Source organism: Vidua macroura, chromosome 12, assembly GCF_024509145.1.
Source record: "Vidua macroura isolate BioBank_ID:100142 chromosome 12, ASM2450914v1, whole genome shotgun sequence".
In the NCBI taxonomy this organism is placed as follows: Eukaryota; Metazoa; Chordata; class Aves; order Passeriformes; family Viduidae; genus Vidua; species Vidua macroura.
The window spans coordinates 2816963-2834484 of NC_071582.1; the positions used below are offsets into that span (position 1 = coordinate 2816963).

General features: G+C 51.5%; 1 protein-coding gene across 1 annotated transcript in view; it reads left to right on the forward strand.

Moving 5' to 3' along the window:
* Positions 1 to 3330: 3330 nt before the first annotated feature.
* Positions 3331 to 17522, forward strand: part of HCN4 (hyperpolarization activated cyclic nucleotide gated potassium channel 4) — a 97284-nt gene continuing 83092 nt past the window's right edge. Inside the window, exon 1 of the mRNA XM_053987960.1 lies at positions 3331 to 4034. Within this exon, the coding sequence (XP_053843935.1) occupies positions 3331 to 4034 (704 nt within the window). The remainder of the gene's footprint in view (positions 4035 to 17522) is intronic.

Sequence of the window (17522 nt, forward strand, 5' to 3'; positions counted from 1 at the left end):
CCTCAGCCCGGCTCAGCCTCTGCTCCCCATCATTTCTGTCCTGCACAAGGGCTGGAGCAGAGTTCTGCTGCTGGCTGCCCTGTGGTGTTCTCTCTCTGCCTCAGGCTGGGAGAGAACCTGACACTGTCACCAAATCAGGCAGAACCTGACCCTGTCACCAAATTGGGCAGAAGCTGACCCCATCACCAAATCAGGCAGAATCTGATCCTGGTCACCAAACCAGGTACAACCTGACCCTGTCACCAAATCAGGTACAACCTGACACTGTCACCAAATCAGGCAGAAGCTGACCCCATCACCAAATCAGGCACAACCTGACCCCATCACCAAATCAGGCAGAAGCTGACCCCATCATCAAATCAGGTACAACCTGACACTGTCACCAAATCAGGCAGAAGCTGACCCCATCACCAAATCAGGCACAACCTGACACTGTCACCAAATCAGGCAGAAGCTGACCCCATCACCAAATCAGGCACAACCTGACCCCATCACCAAATCAGGCAGAAGCTGACCCCATCATCAAATCAGGTACAACCTGACACTGTCACCAAATCAGGCAGAAGCTGACCCCATCACCAAATCAGGCACAACCTGACACTGTCACCAAATCAGGCAGAAGCTGACCCCATCACCAAATCAGGCACAACCTGACCCCATCACCAAATCAGGCAGAAGCTGACCCCATCACCAAACCAGGTACAACCTGACACTGTCACCAAATCAGGCACTGCAATCCCAGCCAGGCCAGGGCACAGCAGCATTTTCCGAATGCCAGCCAGAGCACCTCTAGCTGAGAGAGGACAAACAGCTTGGTTCCTTGAGCACGTCCTTTCCTGCTATGTCATTCCCTGGGAACACGAGGGACTACGCTTAAGAAGCTGCATCAGTTTCAGATGTTGGTGCACCTCATTAATCAAAACACATCCTTTTGGTAAGCAGTTGATTGCAGCTGAGGCACAGAAGTGCTTACACCTCAGCATCCCTAGTGCCTGCAGGAGGGAAGAAAAACAGGGAAAGACCTTTAGTGCTCCCCCTGGCTTAGTTCACCATATCAAATCTACAGGAGCATTGGAAAAATGAAATTTATTTCCCCAGAAAAGCTTGTTCTATTAGAAATTGTGATGAAAATAATAATAATAAATGATATTTACACTGTGGAGTATTTGGAATGAGTCACAGGCAGTCTGGCTGTGCCAGGAGGTGGGAGTAGAAGAGGAGCAGGTAGAGCACATGGGGGAAAGGATTCGGGAGAGAGCGAGGGAGAGGCAAACAAAGATGAGGAAGCATGTGCTCTGTGTGTGCTTGGTGGAGTCGCTGCTCAGCAGCATTTCCTTGCCGTGGAGCTGCAGGAACATCCTGCTGCTCTGCATGGCACAGTCACCTCTGGCCAGCGGCTCTTGCGAGGGAAAAGGGGAATATTTGCTCCCAAAGCAGCAGCAGGACAGAGGTGAGGTGGGGATTTCCTCCCTGCCTGCCGTGGGCATTCCTTGCTGTGCTCAGCCTCCCTGCCTGCGCAGTTCACGTGGTTTCCTTCCCCTAGCAGGTAGGATTTGCAATGTCTGAAACAGCAAACGTTCTAGAAAGCCTCAGATGCTGAACCTCTGCAAAATCATACACCAAAATCTCTCATATGGCCAAACAGATTGTTAATTTTGCTCCACTGGTTTCACAGGCTTGGCACTAGGAACTATTTGAACCACTTTATCAATCTAGGAGCTTTTTAAACAGAATAAGCAGCCATTCCCAAAGAAGCACAGGCAGGGCTGATTGCCACCTCTTTTTCTCCAGAAAAACCCTCTCCAATATCAAAAGGTAGGGAAATGCCTCATCGTAGCCTTTTTTCCCCGCTGCTTTTGCCTCTGTTACGGGCGGTGCCCTGTGGGCAGCAGTGAGGGGTAGCAGCATTCCCAACCGGAGCCGTTTCCCCGAGCAGCCTCGGCGGGCGGTGCTGACTCAGGAGCCCCCTGGGAAGTGGGGTTCCCCCGCCGCGGGGAGAGCCCACGCAGCCGGCGCTGCCAGCCCAGCCTCCGCAGGCCAGCGGCGGAGCTCGCCCAGATGCAGCTGCCTTGTATTTATTCGGTTTTGGATGACTTCTCCACATCCCACCCCGCAGGAGAGCAATAGTACCGACAGCCAGGGAAAAAGGGTCCTCCCAAACCTCCTGCGGACGGGGGCAACGGCAGCGTGTTCCCGGCAGGCAAACTTTTGCTAGGGAGCACGGGCACTCCCGAGCCCCTGCTTTGCATGCAAGTGAGATTTTCAAGGTGAACCGCTGATTTTCCTTTAGCTTTGGGTTCGCCCCTTCTCACAAAACCCCCCGTGCCTTCGCAAGCAAACCTGCTCCCGGCAGCCACACCTCCGGGCGGAGCAGGGAGCGCCCGCATCCGAGAGAAAAAGGAATATTCTCGCTCCTATTTATTTACTGTGTCATGTTTACGATGCTGCTGTTGATAAGCTGGCGGCAGCCCGGCGGCCGTGGCCGCTAGCGCGGGGCGGGCCCGGGGCCCGGCGCTGCCCGGTGCCCGCAGCGCGGTGCCCGCAGCGCCCGGGGCGCGGTGCCCGCGGCAGCGGCGGCAGAGCCCCGCGGTTGCCGGGCGTTGCCCCTTTAAGAAGCCCGGGTGCTGTCTCAGGTAGGCAGAGCCTGTGCGCTGTAGTCGCTCCTATGGCAACCCAATAGAATGGGATCGCTTCATGAATATTCCCAGGAGCAGGGGCTGCATGAGGAATAAGTGATGACAGTGATGTAAGCAAGCGGTGGCCGCTGCAGGTTGCAGTTCATTGTGTTATTGGCCGGCAGGTTGAGGAGTTTGAGGCTCGAGCTTCGCTTTCCGGATGATGTCTGCCCGCCGGGAGCCACGGCACATTTGCATCTCGAAGCCAACATGGCAAGGCGGCTGCTGCCGCCGCTGCCGCCCTCCCTCGCTTTCCAGCCAGAAGTGTGTGGTTCTCTTCTAGACTACTTGCTCAGTGCTCAGCATCTGAGCAGACAGGGATTGCAGTAACACTCGCCAAGGGGAGACAAGCAGCAAGTAGCCAAATCGGGACAACGGAGGAGAAGGGGGAGCTTTTTGCCTTCCCTCTTTTTTTCTTTTTTTTTTTTTTTTTTTTTTTTTCCTCCCTCATTCCCTTCCCTTCTGGATGCAGAGCCTGTTTTTGATGCAGAGCCTGTGGATGCCACAGCCTGGTAAGGAGATGACACGCCAGTCCCCGGTCCCCCGTGCCCCGTGAGCCGGGGGCAGGGGCCTGGGGGCAGTGCCGGTTCCCCTCGCTGGGCAGAGCGGGGGGGTCTCTCCCTGTCCCCGAGCAGCAGCAGCAGCAGCAGCGGCCATGGACAAGCTGCCCCCCTCCATGCGCAAGAGGCTCTACAGCCTGCCCCAGCAGATCGGACCCAAGGCGTCGATCATGGACGAGGAGGATGACAGCGACAAGGACACCCGCAGGAAAAGCATCAGGCTCAAGCCACTGCCTTCGCCCTCTGCTGGGAGCACCCGGGCCCTCGGGGGCGACCCCGGCCGAGGGGGGGACCCCGGCCTGCTGGAGACGGAGGCCGGCGGCAAGGGCGCCAAGACCAGCACCAACGGGGACTGCCGCCGCTTCAAAGGGAGCCTGTCCTCGCTCACCAGCAGGCACCTCCACGACGCGGCCGAGGAGAAGCGGCTCATCGGCGGTGAGGGGGAGCCGGCCTCTCCCGGGGAGGACAAGAGCCCCCCCGGCAGCGGGGAGCTGGAGCAGGGGCTGCCTGTGCCCCCAGCGCCCGCCTCCCCCCCGGAGCCCCAGCAGCCGCCCCCCCGGGCCTGCTCCTCGACCTCCATCAAAGTGGAGGGAGGTGGAGGGTGCGACCAGATCACCCCAGATGAGGAGCAGAGGCTCGGCCAGGCCGGTTTCATGCAGAGGCAGTTCGGGGCCATGCTCCAGCCGGGGGTCAACAAATTCTCCTTGAGGATGTTTGGCAGCCAGAAGGCCGTGGAGAGGGAGCAGGAAAGAGTTAAGTCTGCCGGGTTCTGGATCATCCATCCCTACAGCGACTTCAGGTACAGCCCACCCCTTTCCAACCCCCCCTTTCCCAGCCCACTCCAAAACAGCTGGCCAGCCCCTTCCCATGCCACCTCCAGCACAGAGCACCCACCCCAACAGAACTTTCCTGGGTCATTTCCTAGCCAGAGGAGCTGGAGGACACAGCCAAGATCTGCTCCACTCAAACAAGCTGCAGGTTTCCTTTACATTTCACCTTCATTTTAGTGTCCCCACACTATTAGCAATTTTAAATTGTTTTTAAACCAGTTGTCTTTGGGTTTTTATAATGGAAAGGCTCTCTGTAAGTTCGTTGTAAATAGGAAAAACTGTTCCCACCTGATGCACAACTTTACATCTCTGATCTTAACTAGTCCTGCATCTCCATGGATGCTCTGCCTGATTGATGCTTCCCATTTTCACACCTCCAAGTCCTCTCCCTGCTCCTTCCCAAGAGTTAGGCAGGGATGTTGCTACTGTTGCTGCTTTGTAGGTGGCTTACTGCAGCATGGCTTGCCAGGAATTGGGATGTGCAGGGGATGGCAGGTTCATTAACAAGGTTCTTAACAGAGAAAGATCCTCTTTTGCATCTGTACATCCTCATTTGCAAAATGAGTTTGGATTGGGAATAGTTAACACTGACTTTGCCAAAGTAGTGGCTTGCTCTCACTCCACACCAACATTTCCGTGCAGGTTAATAAGGAAATAAACTTGGAAACCCTAGAGCCAGTTTTTATAAAGTCCTGAACAGTTCTGCATAGAGGGGCTGTGTTTGGGTATTTCTGAGCAAAGTACTGTCTGCTGCACAGGTGAACTGTCCTCTGCAATATGTATGTAAAGCACTGCAATCAATAATTAATTACTGAGTGCAATCAATGGCTAAGGTTTATTGCTTCAACTTTAATTACAACGGCTTTACATCTCACATTTAAAAGCACACAGGAGAAGAATATTACCCAAACATACCTTTGTCACACTAAGTGATTTCATTGAATGTGTGGACTCTGCAAGGAACCATGCACGATTCCCACAAATACAGTTAGCGAGATAATTGCAGGAAGGAGTTTCAGGGTGGATTTGGCCTCCCAAAGGCAGGAATGACAGAAACCTCTTGACACCACCTATTAGGGATTTAGCAAGCAGCCCACATGCTTAGCGGATTCAGCACTGGCACTGACCACATTCCTTGATATTTGCTTGGATTAACAAACGTTATTAGAAGGCTCTGTGAGTTGGAAGACTGCACTGTCATTTAAATTCAGTGCATTCAAGTGTCCCAAGCACACAGCTGACTGAGCTTAGGAGGGTTTCCAGCAGATACAGCATGATGCAGAGTCCTTGCAAGCACAGCCTTACCCAATCCTACACTGGAACCAGGAGAAAATTGCCTCCCAGTGAGACTGACCAAGTAATAGCTCCCAAACTGAAATGTGAGAACGAGCAGCTTTCAAAAGAACAAAACCAGTTTAATACTCTCAGCTGTATTTGCAGTATTTGCCATGAGTCTGGAGTTTAACTGCTGTGTTTTCTTGGGTTATTCTAGCAAGGTGTGCTCTGTGTGTTGCGCCCTCAGGAAATTTGGGGTTTAGTCTCTGCATTGTATCTGGAGCTAGACAAAAGCAGTGTTCAGCTTCCATATCCTTCTGTCCCTGTAGTGGATTTATTCCCTTCCATATCTGTGCCTGTTTTCAGCACAGAACCAGCCTGGCAAACTTCAGCAGCAGGAGATGAGGTAACCACCTTGCCCAAGGTGAGATGGTCCCAAGAGTTTGGGATTTTAAGGTTCCTACGGAACCAGTGCTTATTCTGTAAGATGATGAGGTAACTTTTCATTCCTGAGGCACTTGGCTATGGGGCCACTTCTAGCCTGGCCCAAAGGAATGGAGCCTGCTGGCAAGCCCTGGCTCCCTGAGCTGGGTGATGGCACGGAGCCGCTGGCGCGGAGCTGTTTGTGCGTGCAGAGCTCTGTGGGTGCACTCTGGTGTTAATAACAGCCCCTGCCCTGATGGAGCTGGGAAGGCACAGGGAGCTGCGTGTCTGTACCCTGGGGCACGTTCCAGGTGGGCTGGTTTCCTTGTGAGCTGGTGTAGCAGCCCAGCCCAGCCCAGCCCAGCCCAGCCCAGCCCAGCCCAGCCCAGCCCAGCCCAGCCCAGCAGCACGGGCTGTGTCCCTGCTGCCCCCTGGGCCAGGGCAGTGGGGTGAGTGTCTGGAGCCATGTTCCGAGGTCGGAGGAGCTGGATGCACCACTGCCTGCTCAGGGGGGATATTTCCAGGGAGCCTTTGTTCACCCCTGTTTCTAGGTCACCTGCAGGAGATCTGTTTGGATAGGAATGCTGCTTAGAGAACTGGGCTTCCATGGAAAGTGACCTGTGCACAATGGCTGCCTTGAAAGGGAAGAGTGGGAGCCTTCCCACCTTCTGTTTGGGCTTTGTGTTCCCTCTTGCCCTCTGCTAAAGCATATCTCTTTGAAAGAACTCCTGTGAATATGGCTAACATTTTTTGACCTCTGGAATTGCAGCAGATTGCACCAAAGAGCAGATCTTATCAAAATATTTGCAAGAGCTGTATCTGTGCCCCAAAGGAGGGTGTTGTGTGCTTGGGGAATTACGCAGTGCAATTCCTGACTGCTCCATGTTCCAGCCGGGTGCGCATCCCGGTTCTTGGGATCTTGGAGGCTCCATTATCCTGCCCTTGGCTGGCACCAAGGCTGTGCAGCAGCGTTTGCTGGTCAAGTTTCAAAGTGAAGAAAGGGTTTAGACCCTGAGCTGCCTTTCTGTGCCTTTGGAGGAAGCAGCCTCCCCTCTGCGAGCGAGGTGCATGTCCAGGCTCCGGGGCTCCAGCCCTCGTGACTGCCGGCTCCGGGCAGCTGGAGCTGAGAAGTTTGCATGGAACACTCCAGGCCGATGCACTGCTGTGAAATGACATTGGTGCAATTCTCCGACTCCATGGAGTCGCTGCTCCTTCGTGCTCTCCTTCCAGAGGAGTTTCTGATTTGGAATAAAACAGAGGCTTTCATCATTGTCTCATTAAATTACCATTTTAGCATCTAACAGGGCTAATTCCAGTGGCAAATCTATGACCCTCCAAGAGTAAAACAAATTAATATAGATTCAGGCTCTGTTGATCTCTGCTTTTAGTCCATTGTGAGGGGAAAAGACATCAAATGACTTTTATAAAAATCAAGCTCAGTGCCCCTGAGTACTCCTGACTAATGCAGTGGGCTGGTTCTAGAAGCACTTAAACGGTGTCTTAGCAATTTCTAATGAAAACTAAGAATCCTGGCTCCCGTTCTGAGGTGCAGATGTGTGTGCTGGCAGCTGGAGTTCATTTGCATCTGTGGTTGATTGCACATCAGTGCAGAGCCACACTATATTTCCTAGATCAAGATTTATCTGTGACTTTGAAAGCTCTTCCACTGAGTAGACAGAATTGTGTTTTATTGCTTAGAGGAAGCATTGATCCAGTACAATTGGTTTAATAAAAAAATTCCAGACAAACAATGATCTGTCTAGTTCATAGCTGACTGAAGCATATGGTTGTAGCTGCTGCCCAGAATTGATTGCAAAAAAAGTGTAGCATGCTGCTTTTAGAAAGACCTGAGAACAGATACACTATCTGAGGGCCCAAAATAGTCCCAGCAGTGGATGTAAATAGAACTGCACATTATTCACTGCCCAGTAATCTATTAACTTCCTCACAGTGAAGAGAAGCTGCTGTCTCTTTGAAAACAATGGCAAACATTCCGTTCAATAGCACACCCAACTACAGATTTTAGGATTCTTCTTTTCGCTGCTCTCCATTACTTGTAATACTTGTGTGCAAACAGATCCTTTCTTTCGTTTGCTTCCTCTGCCAGCGCTCCCTGGCTGCTGGGACCCTGGGGAGGTTTCTGTGGCAGCAAAAACCAGGTGCTCAGGTGGGAGGTATAAGGGGAAAGAGCAAAATCACTGCTTCCCTTCATGCTGCAGTGTCCCTCAGCCTCCCTTCTCGGGGGGAATCACTGGGATTTACTAATTACAGTCCTAAGAATTGAACCCAGTAGCACTGTAGGATGGAGCAGAAATGGGAGGGATGTGTTCACCTTTCCCACTCTCCTGAGCAGACCTGATTTCCAGTGCCTCTCGGAGCGCTGTTCTGGCTGTGCACACTGTTCTCGCTGGGAAGCTTTTCCCCATGCTTTAGAAGGGTAAACAATTGGTGAAGAGTCCAGCAGTGCTGACTGACTGTGGCAGCTCCCTTGGGTGGGGGTTGCTCCCTGCCCTCAGGCAATAATGCCCTTTTGTCCATCTCCTGCCCAAAGTGCTGCTCCTTGTGCTGCCCTCCCTCCACTCCTGCCCACACCCAGACGCTCAGTCCATGACTTGCCCTTTGCTCCAAGTGCCCGGCACAGAGCAGGATGTGCAGCACTTGGGATTTCTGCCTCAGGGAAAGGGCAGGGAGCAGTGCCTTTGGTGGCAGGACCTGTGCCAGGCGTTGGACTGGCTGGGTTTGGAGGGGGCAGCTCCCAGGCTTGGCTCTCTTCTCCTCCTCTCTGTGGTGATGGTGTGTCCCTGGGGTGGCAGGGGGACGCTGAACGTTGGAGGCTGGGGACAGATCCCTCTGCCTTTGCTGTAGAGAACTTCCCAGGCAATTCCTAGGGCACTTTGCTGGAGCAGAACAAGGGAATCCCAACAGGAATCATACAGAGGATAATCCAAATTCTGCGGAACACATGGATTGGGTCCCTGTTGTCTTCAGTGGACTTGCAGTCAGGCTGCAGAAGAGCCATGGCTCTGTGACTGTCGTAGTTGAGACGGTCACAATAAAAAGCAACACACTCCATTTTCAGAAGGCTTCAAACCTTATTTTATTACTGCATTCATGCTTTTTATACATTCTTGCAAAACTCATAAGTTTACACTTTGTTCATTGGTTACGAGACACAAAGTGCTTTTTGGAACAGGCAGTTGCAGGTTTCTCTTATTTATCTTTCTTTCTTGGTTTCTGTGTCAAGGACCTTTGTAGGAAACTCTTTCAGGGGTAAACATGGATCCTCTTATCAAACTTCTCTCTGGCTCACAGAAGTCACTGTAAAACCTCTTCCACCTGTGACCATGAGCTAAGGGAGTGAAACTCCTGCATCCGTACTTCCCATGTCCAAAGGCAAGGCAGGCTTTGTGCCCCAGCTCACTTGTCAGGAGGCAGAGGATAAATCCACACTAGACAGTCCGTGTAGGAGTCCATATTTTTGTAGGAAACATGTTCACATGCCTGAGCTGGAAAACAGGAAGGCCTCAGGAAAGGCAGCACTTCAGTGGGTCATCATGGTAAACTATTTTAGAACTGATATTATGGTATTTTCACATGGAGAAAATGAGATAAAATAACATAAATAAATAGTAAAGCAAGCACTGAGATTTAACAAAGAGCTATGGTTAAGATTTTTGCATAAACTTAAGCCAGGCCCTTCATACCAGTCTCTGCCAACAGATGAAGACATTATCTCCCCCAGAGAAGCTCCTCCCTCAGTACACTCAGGGATGGCTCCTTTGGGAAAAACAATTTAATGTTTTCTCCATCTCTTCTTGTAAGATAATATATCTTATTTATTATATCTTATTCAGATCCTGATGTGAAAAAAAAGGTTAATTTTCTCATGGCTTTACAAAATACTCACTATGCTAGCAATAAATGTTTAATTCACTTCCTGACAGCAAGGAAATTGCAAATATCATCCCCAGCTTATAGTGAGGTGGCACAGACTGGTGGGGATTGAGGTGAAACCATCCCTGACCTGGGTGTGGTGCAACTGAGGCCCAGTTGTGCAGAGCAGGAGGCCTCCCACAGCATTGCCCTTGGTCAGAGCTCTGCCCTGGTGGCTCTGCAGGGAATGGGCCATCCCTGGCGCTCAGAAGGGCTAATGAGGACCTGTGTGAGGAGCCATGGGTGCCTTGAGAGGACTGGGCACATTCTGGTTTGGACCATTTCTTAGGCTGGCTCTCTGTGAGCAGCCAGACTGGGAAATGGGCCCATCCCTCCCACCCTCTTCCCAAGCCTCTGCTACTTGTTGGTTTGTCTGTTGTTATAGCAAAAAATAATCGCTGCTGTAAACAATGACATCGTGTTCTCTCCCATCCTCATCTCAGAGTATTATTGCAGCTACAGCTTGGGATTGGGCTCCTTGCCTGACACTTCTGCAGGAGCTTTCTGGCAGAGGGGGAGGCTCCGGGGCTCTGCTCACCTGCCCTGGCCATCACATCCTACCTGCAGTTCCTTCTCTCTTCCACTGCAAACCTGCCAGGCTGGGCAAGAAACGGGCTCCTACAGAAAATCTCCTCCTGCACACGCCTGCCCCAAGCTCACCCTCCCACCTTGGAGGAGGCAGGAATTCTCTGGGATGCACTGGTTTGATCCATGTCCTGACTGTAACAGCACAGCCAAGCTCCTGTCTGCTGTTTCCCACCCCAAGTTTTTGACTTTGCAGTCTGATTTTTAAGGCAGTTTTTCGTAGAGTTGTTAGGGTTTTCAAAACACCTCAGTCTCTCCCTTTGGTATATCTCTGGGGTCATTAGCAGGTGTGGAGCTGCTCAAGGCTGTGCTGCACTGCCCTCTGCTCTGAATGAGGCTCCCTGGAGCAGAGCTACAGCAAAGGAAAGATGCTGCACCACATTCCAGGGCTACTCCAGGCTCCAAAGAAAACACAGTCTGCCTGTTGTAATTCCCTGCTTGTTTTCTCCTTCTCACCTTCAGCCCCACTCTCTCCAACCTGTTGTCTTCCCCATCAAACTTGAAGTTTATGTTTCTCATCCCACCAGTGCCAGCTCTGTTTTCTAGGCTCCTCGTGGCAGCTATCTTGTCCAGCCAGTCCTAGATGCCAATATCCAGCTTCTTTCTCATCTGATCACTGATTTCCACCTTGTTTGCAGTAATGCCTCTCCCCTTCACCCCTTACCATGTTCCAGTGTGTTGGGTTGGCATTTACTCAGTCCACTTCCAGTCTCCGTCCTTATCCTTCAGCTTTTTCTCTGGGTGGGTCTCTGCAAATCAATTCCTTTTCCTCCTACATATTCTTAGTTGCTATTGTCCTTCTGACACTTTGAACAATCTCAGTTTTCTGCATCCTATTCCTGACTTAAGAATGGATCATTTTTCCCAGTAATTAAAAACCCTTCCACATTATCCTTCTCCTTATCCTTGGACACTGCCAATGTTTAGACAAAAGCTACCCATTTTCTAGTTTTTAAACTTGAAAGATCTCAATCCTCAGACCTAAGCATTTAACGTGATGAATTTGTCTGGGAGCACATTCTCCACTGCAGGAGAATGAAACAGATTTTATTTGAAGGAAAAATGTGGTTTCTGAGGGTAAAACCCACAGAGTCAGTGTAGGACTTTGCAGCACTATTTTAAGGAGGTAAACTTGGGGTTTCAATCCAGTCTTATTCTGGTTAGGTAACTGTGCTAGTGCTTTCTGTGGCACTGAGGTTTCTTCTGCTCTAGAGTCACTGCTGCTGCGCTGAAATCCATTTATTATAGAGATAAAAGAGTGATCTTTGTCTGGAGATAACATAGTGTCATTTTAGCTTGAAACCATTGAAATTTGTCTTTGTTTCTGATGTGTTATGAGCATCTCATTAGCAAGCCCATGAATCCCTCAGTTTGCTCTGGAAACCAACTATCTGAGCTCTCATCTTTGCCAGAGCAGAGATTTCCTCCTTTCTCTTATTTTTGAAAACTGTGTTGGTGCCAAGGCAGTTATAGGTCAATTGAGTTATTGTTGGTTCTAATTGGCACTCTAACAAGCTATTAAATCAATTTACCTACAGATGAATGTCACTCAAAAAGCAAGGTGCCAGCTCCTTTTGAGAACTTCAAAAAGCCCATTTCCACTGCTGAGTGTGAGGGAAAGGTCAGACTGCAGGGAAGTGGCTACTTGAGATTTGCCCCCAAAGTGTGTGTGCCACGAGCTCTGTGGCTGAACACAGGCCAGGCTTTGAGGAGGGATAAGAGCATTCTCAGAACTCAAGGCCAGGAGGAAGAATTAAGAACATCACCAGCTCTAACAGATCTCTTGCATCCCTTGCTGGGTGTGTAAGGAAGCATGGGCTTATTTCCATGTGGAAGGATCCAGGTGCTGTCCTCCTCCTTCACAGGTGTGTGTCCCATGTGCTTTCCTGTGGCTGTGCATGCAGGTGCAGTGTCCACAACCATCTTGCAAGCCAGGCAGCCCCCAGCTGGTGACATCATTGCCTTTTGGATGGTTGGAGATTCAGGAGATTTCCTGAAGAGTCAGAGTCATTATGGTGAACAGGGTTGATTTAAGATCCTTTCTGAAACGTTTGGATGACCTCTCCCCCCAGCAGCACTGCAGAGCTCATCCCCACGGAGCTGAGCGCTGCTTGGCTGTAAACCTGTCACTCCTGAGCCTGCAGGGCAGGACAAGGGCTCTTACCCTGGCATCCCTGCCAGTTCAAAGTCCGAGCTGCTGTCCAGGAGGAGCAGTGAGGAGCACTCAGGCCCCCTCGAGCAGGCTGGGCTTTGGTGAGGCTCAGGGCAGAGCAGGACGCAGCTTGGCTCCGTGCAGCTCTGCAGTGCCGACAGCACCAAGCCCGGGTTTGTCAGCAGACACAGCACTCAGGACTCCAGAAACACAGCAGAGGGAGCAGATGTGTCCTGGGCTAGCAAGGTGCTCTTAGAGAGACCTTTTCCTGCCCCTTTCCCATGCTGAATGCTTTGCTAGCTGGGAAGTATCCCTTTGCTAACTGCATTGTGTGCAGTATCAAATGTGGTCACTGCGTGCCTGGTGTTAGCACCAGGCTGGAGGAAAACCAGGCTCTTATCTCCTGAGGAGATGCTGCAGGCAGCAGGGGAAGACACTGCCGTGAGAGCAAAGCAGATGAGCAGCCAAGGGGGAATTCCAAGGTCAGCTTGAGGGCCCACCACTTCCACGTTCCAGGGGCACAGCAGCTTCCCCAGCAATGCAGAGAGCTAATCTCATTTGTGGTGACTCGTCCAAATGGGCTAATTAAGGATTTAACTCGCGGCCTCTTTGGATGGAGAGGTTGTCTGTGTGTGTGCATGCATTGTTCCAGAGCTCAGAGGCAGGAGAGGAGCTGCAGGTTGCCAGCTGACTCGGTGCAGGAGCTCTAACTCCTGGTTTTTCCTTGTCACAGCTGTGCTCAGGGTGTTTGTGTGTGCCAGGCAATCAGGAGCTGTGCAGGCAGTAACTGGAAACCACAAGGAAAGCTGCACTATTGGGGTCTCCTCTCCTTTATTCCCATTGTGATGGGCTCCTCTGCTGCCGTGTCTGCAGCACAGGCACTCCTCCCTCGTCCCACTGTGAACTGGGAGCACAGGAACTCTGCCTGTTCCTGGTCAGAACCTGGGCACTGTTACAGTGTGATCCTCATCCCATCTGAGCACGGGGAGGGCATGGAAAACCCGGGGAGATCCATTTGGATGTGCTGGGTGTGGGAAAGCAGCGTCTGGCAGTTATCAGTGCTGGGGAGGAGATAACAGCTGCATTCCAGAGACTGGGGGACTCCACAAACCCTGTCCTTCCCGGTGGTGTCAGGGCAAGGGGCTCAGCTCTGCACTGACACCTCTCAGCAGGGGAGTTGTGCCTCTCGGGGGCACTGGGGGCAGGGCAGCCCTTCCCTGTGCCCCGTTGTGTCCAGGTGCAGAGCCAGCTCAGGGACACATGGGGCACAGCTGGGCGGTGCCCGCCTCACTCTGCCATGTCCTGGACCAGCTCTCCCAACAGCCCAGGAGATAAGAAAAAAGATAATGATGCCTGGCTCTGTGCAGCTTTTTTAACAATAGCAAACCCACTTTCATTAAGCACAAATTCTTGATACTTCACCTTTCCCCTTTCACTTCAAAGAACTAATGCATGCACAAGTTACCCTTCTATTAATAACAAGAGGAATATATTTTTCCATCTCTATTTTCCTGTGAATTGTGGGGAGGGCAGGAGGAAGGACCAGTCTAGACTGCAGATGATGGTCTGTTCTCCTTGATGCCCATACAAAGCCACTCGTATTGTGCTCATTTAGCTGTGGATGCTCTTGGAATGACAAGCAGTGCCTAGCAGACAGAAGGACAAGCTGGAAGGAGTGGCAGGCATACAGGTTGGACCTGTGAGCCATCCTGAGCTGAATTCTCCATACCTTGAATTCTCCAGCTTTAAGAAATGGGCTGATGGTGCTGCCAGGGGCCATGGAAGATGCTGGGGGACTCTATAATATTTTAAGGTAGCAGCAGATGCCAGAGGAGATACCAGCAAGGGCGGGGTTGGTCTCTACCAGGCAGTTTCATGAGGATTTCATTGGGATTCTCCTTTTCTGTGTAGTGCTGTAGATTTGGTTTCACCTGTTGTCCATCTTTTATCAGGACCCCAAAAAGCAGTGGATCAGTGTACCAATAGGGGATTTCTGAATCATCAGTTCCTGTGTCTTGATAAGGGAAGAGATTACCAGTACTCTCCAGTTCCATATATGGTGCTCTATTGTCTTGGCAGGTTTAGAACTAGGCTGGAAAAAGATGGGAAAAAAGCCTGCATGGAGAGGCAGGCAAGATGGATTTTACCTTTATGTCCATCAATGAGACTTGTGCAGCCCCTGCATGGGGTTTGGAGATGCTCTAAGAAGAAAATGTTCCATCTTTCCCTCACCAGTCATGTGTACTGCAGGGTGTGCTTCCCTTTTCTTTGGGAGTATGTGACTCTTGACTTCAGTTAACACTCCCAAATACCTGGTGTGGCACAGGAGCTGCAAGGTGTGGCAGCTCTACAAAACATCCCTGTCCTGACTTAGGACAATCCCTTAGGCTGGGTGGCTGGAGGATCTTGAGGTGATGTGTTGTGACCCTTGGCTTTTAGTGCAAACACCAGTGTGTTCCATGCCAGTCCTGGTCAGGGCAGTTCCCTGTGTGTGCTGTGGCTGGGACATCCAGGCATGTGCCACAGCTGGGAATGGGAAAAAAGAAGCACATCTGGCTCACAGACGTGCTTCAGTCAGGCTCCAGGTGTGTCCACGGCTGCTGGCTAAACCCTGAGTGCTTCTGGACAGCTTTTGGGGCCCAGTTTGAGAAAGCACAGGGAGAGTTGCACTATTGGGGTCTCCCCTCCTTTATTCCCATTGTCTGCAGCACAGGCACTCCTCCCTCATCCCACTGTCAGTCCCACTGGCTTTCCTTGCCTGCAGATCCTGGTGGGAAATTGGGCCCAAGCCTTCCAAACCAAGGCAACCCCTTCTGCAGCATGAGCAGGAATTTGGGCTAACAGTGGCAGCTGTGGGTATGGCCTAGGACTCCTGCTTTCCAACAGGGGATCTGGAAGCCTCATTTGCAAGTAAATTCACACAGCCAAATCTGCACTGCAGACAAAAAAAGATTTGCCTTGACATCATCTGCCCTGCTCTGCGCTCCGCAGTCAGTCAGGAGAGCAGAGCACAGCTCTAGCCTCTCCAGCTCAGCAGAATTAAGGCTAAGCTTCATCATGAGCTCATGCAAGCTGTTCCCACCCCAAATAATTGGCTGCTGCATGCTTTGTGTCTGTCTAGCCATTGCTGCATGTGGGTGGGTGTGTTGTGTGTGTGTGAATGAGTCTGCTGTAGAAATGAATGCGTAACACCGGGGGTGCAGCTGATAATAAAGTGCCTTGGGAATGCTGGGAGCAGTGTAAGGCAGAGCTGAGCCCCTCAGACACCTGCACAGAGATCCCTCTGCCTGCTACCACAGCATGGGCGTTCCCACTTCAGACCACCACCACCACCTGTCTTTTGCTCTTCCTCCCACCCTAAACCCCCTCAGAAGCATTTCCACCCTGTGTTTCCCATAGCTGGGATGTAAAAGCAGGACAAAAAGCAGTGTAATTCCTCCAAAGCTCAGCCCCCTCATCAGCACAAGCCTCTTTGCAGGTGGAGAGGAAATGCCAGAGGTGCTGGTGTGTCCATTGGGATGGGAGACAATGCGGTCCATGAGCGTGGCTGTGGGACATTGCTGGATGAAGTCAGGGATGAAACCCCTGTGGGGCTTGGCAGCCGTTCAGGGGTATTGCTCTCACAGGGCTGAGCTGTTCACAAGCACTTCCAGTGCAATCATCACACACTCTCTCAGGAGTGGCAGGCCAGCAGCATTTCTGCCCACTCTCCCGGATAAGAGGTGCAGAGACAGGCTGTCAAAGAGCTCAACTAGGTGCCAGGAGTTGGGCCCTCCCATTTCCTCAGCCTGGCCCAAAGCTTCCAGCCCTGCTTTCTCTCCACACCCCCATGCCCAAGATTTTTCTGAGGAAAGGGCAGCTCTTTGAAGTTAGGACAGGTCAGTGGAAACTAGTGCCTGCCCCAAACTGGGATCCTAAGATCTGCAGCCCAATTAGGGAAAAAGAATTCCTCTAGTGGTATGGGTCAGAGAGGAGCACGACTTTCCTATAGCTGGGCACAAGAGGAGAGCAGAGAATTCTTCACAAGCTCGTGCAAAACTTGCTTTTCCTAGGCAAAGTATGGCCCTGGCTGGCTCAGGGAGAGGAAGGGTATTCCAAAAAAGGAGTTTTGCAGTAATATTAACTACCTAGATCATAAACCCCCATGGCTTTGGCAGAGCAGCTCGTGACCTTTGCAGGCAGGCAGGTGACACTGTGAGTAAGGGCAGTGCAGTTCAGATACTCCAGCTTTGCTCAGCCCCTGCCCTGGAGCTGCAGTGGTTCTGCTGCATTTCCCTCAGCTGCAGGGCTGGGTGAGATCATTCTTCCAGGCATTCTTGTGGATGCAGGAGGGTTGATCACCATTCCTGTGAAATGAGGCTCATTAGTGGAGCCAAATTCCCAGGAGAGAATGGCCCTGGGGATGAGTTTCCCCCCTTGGAAGCACCTCAGGCCATGTGTCCCCATACAGGATCCCCAAATTCCATCCAGGCCCTGTGCTGGCACTGCATGGGACCTGCTGGTGCTGCACTGCTGTCACTGATCCCAGACTCCACTCCCAGCTTGGTGCTTGTGCAGTGGCTTTTCGAGGCAGGATTCAGCCAGCCTGGGGCTCTCTTGCTACAGTGGAAGTGGTTCAGAGCTCTGAATTTTCAGCTCTTTGCCCACAAAACAGCTATTTCTGATTCAAGGATGCCTTTCCTGAAGGAGATCCCTAATTTACTGTCTGAATATCTAATGAACTAATATGAGTTTGGATACACTTGAGAGCAGAGCTGATCTGCTCCCTGCTTTTCCTGGCCTCCAGTCCAAGACCCTCTGTTATTCCCCACTGCAGTGACTAGAGAGCTTTCCCAGGTACCCTCACCACTGACCCATCTTCCTCCTCCTCTTCCTCAGCCTCCCTGTGGCCTCCCAGTGCCAGGGCTCCCAGCTGGGCTGAGGCACAGCACAGACATTTCTGCTGGCGTGAAAGAACAAGAGCAAAGCCCTGGCTCTTGTCTTACTCTGAGCTTAAGCAGGAATGGATTAACTAAAAGGAAGAAAACCACAGAAATCATGTAATCATGATGGGAGTGCACGAGTTCCCAGCCAATTTATGTGATATCCC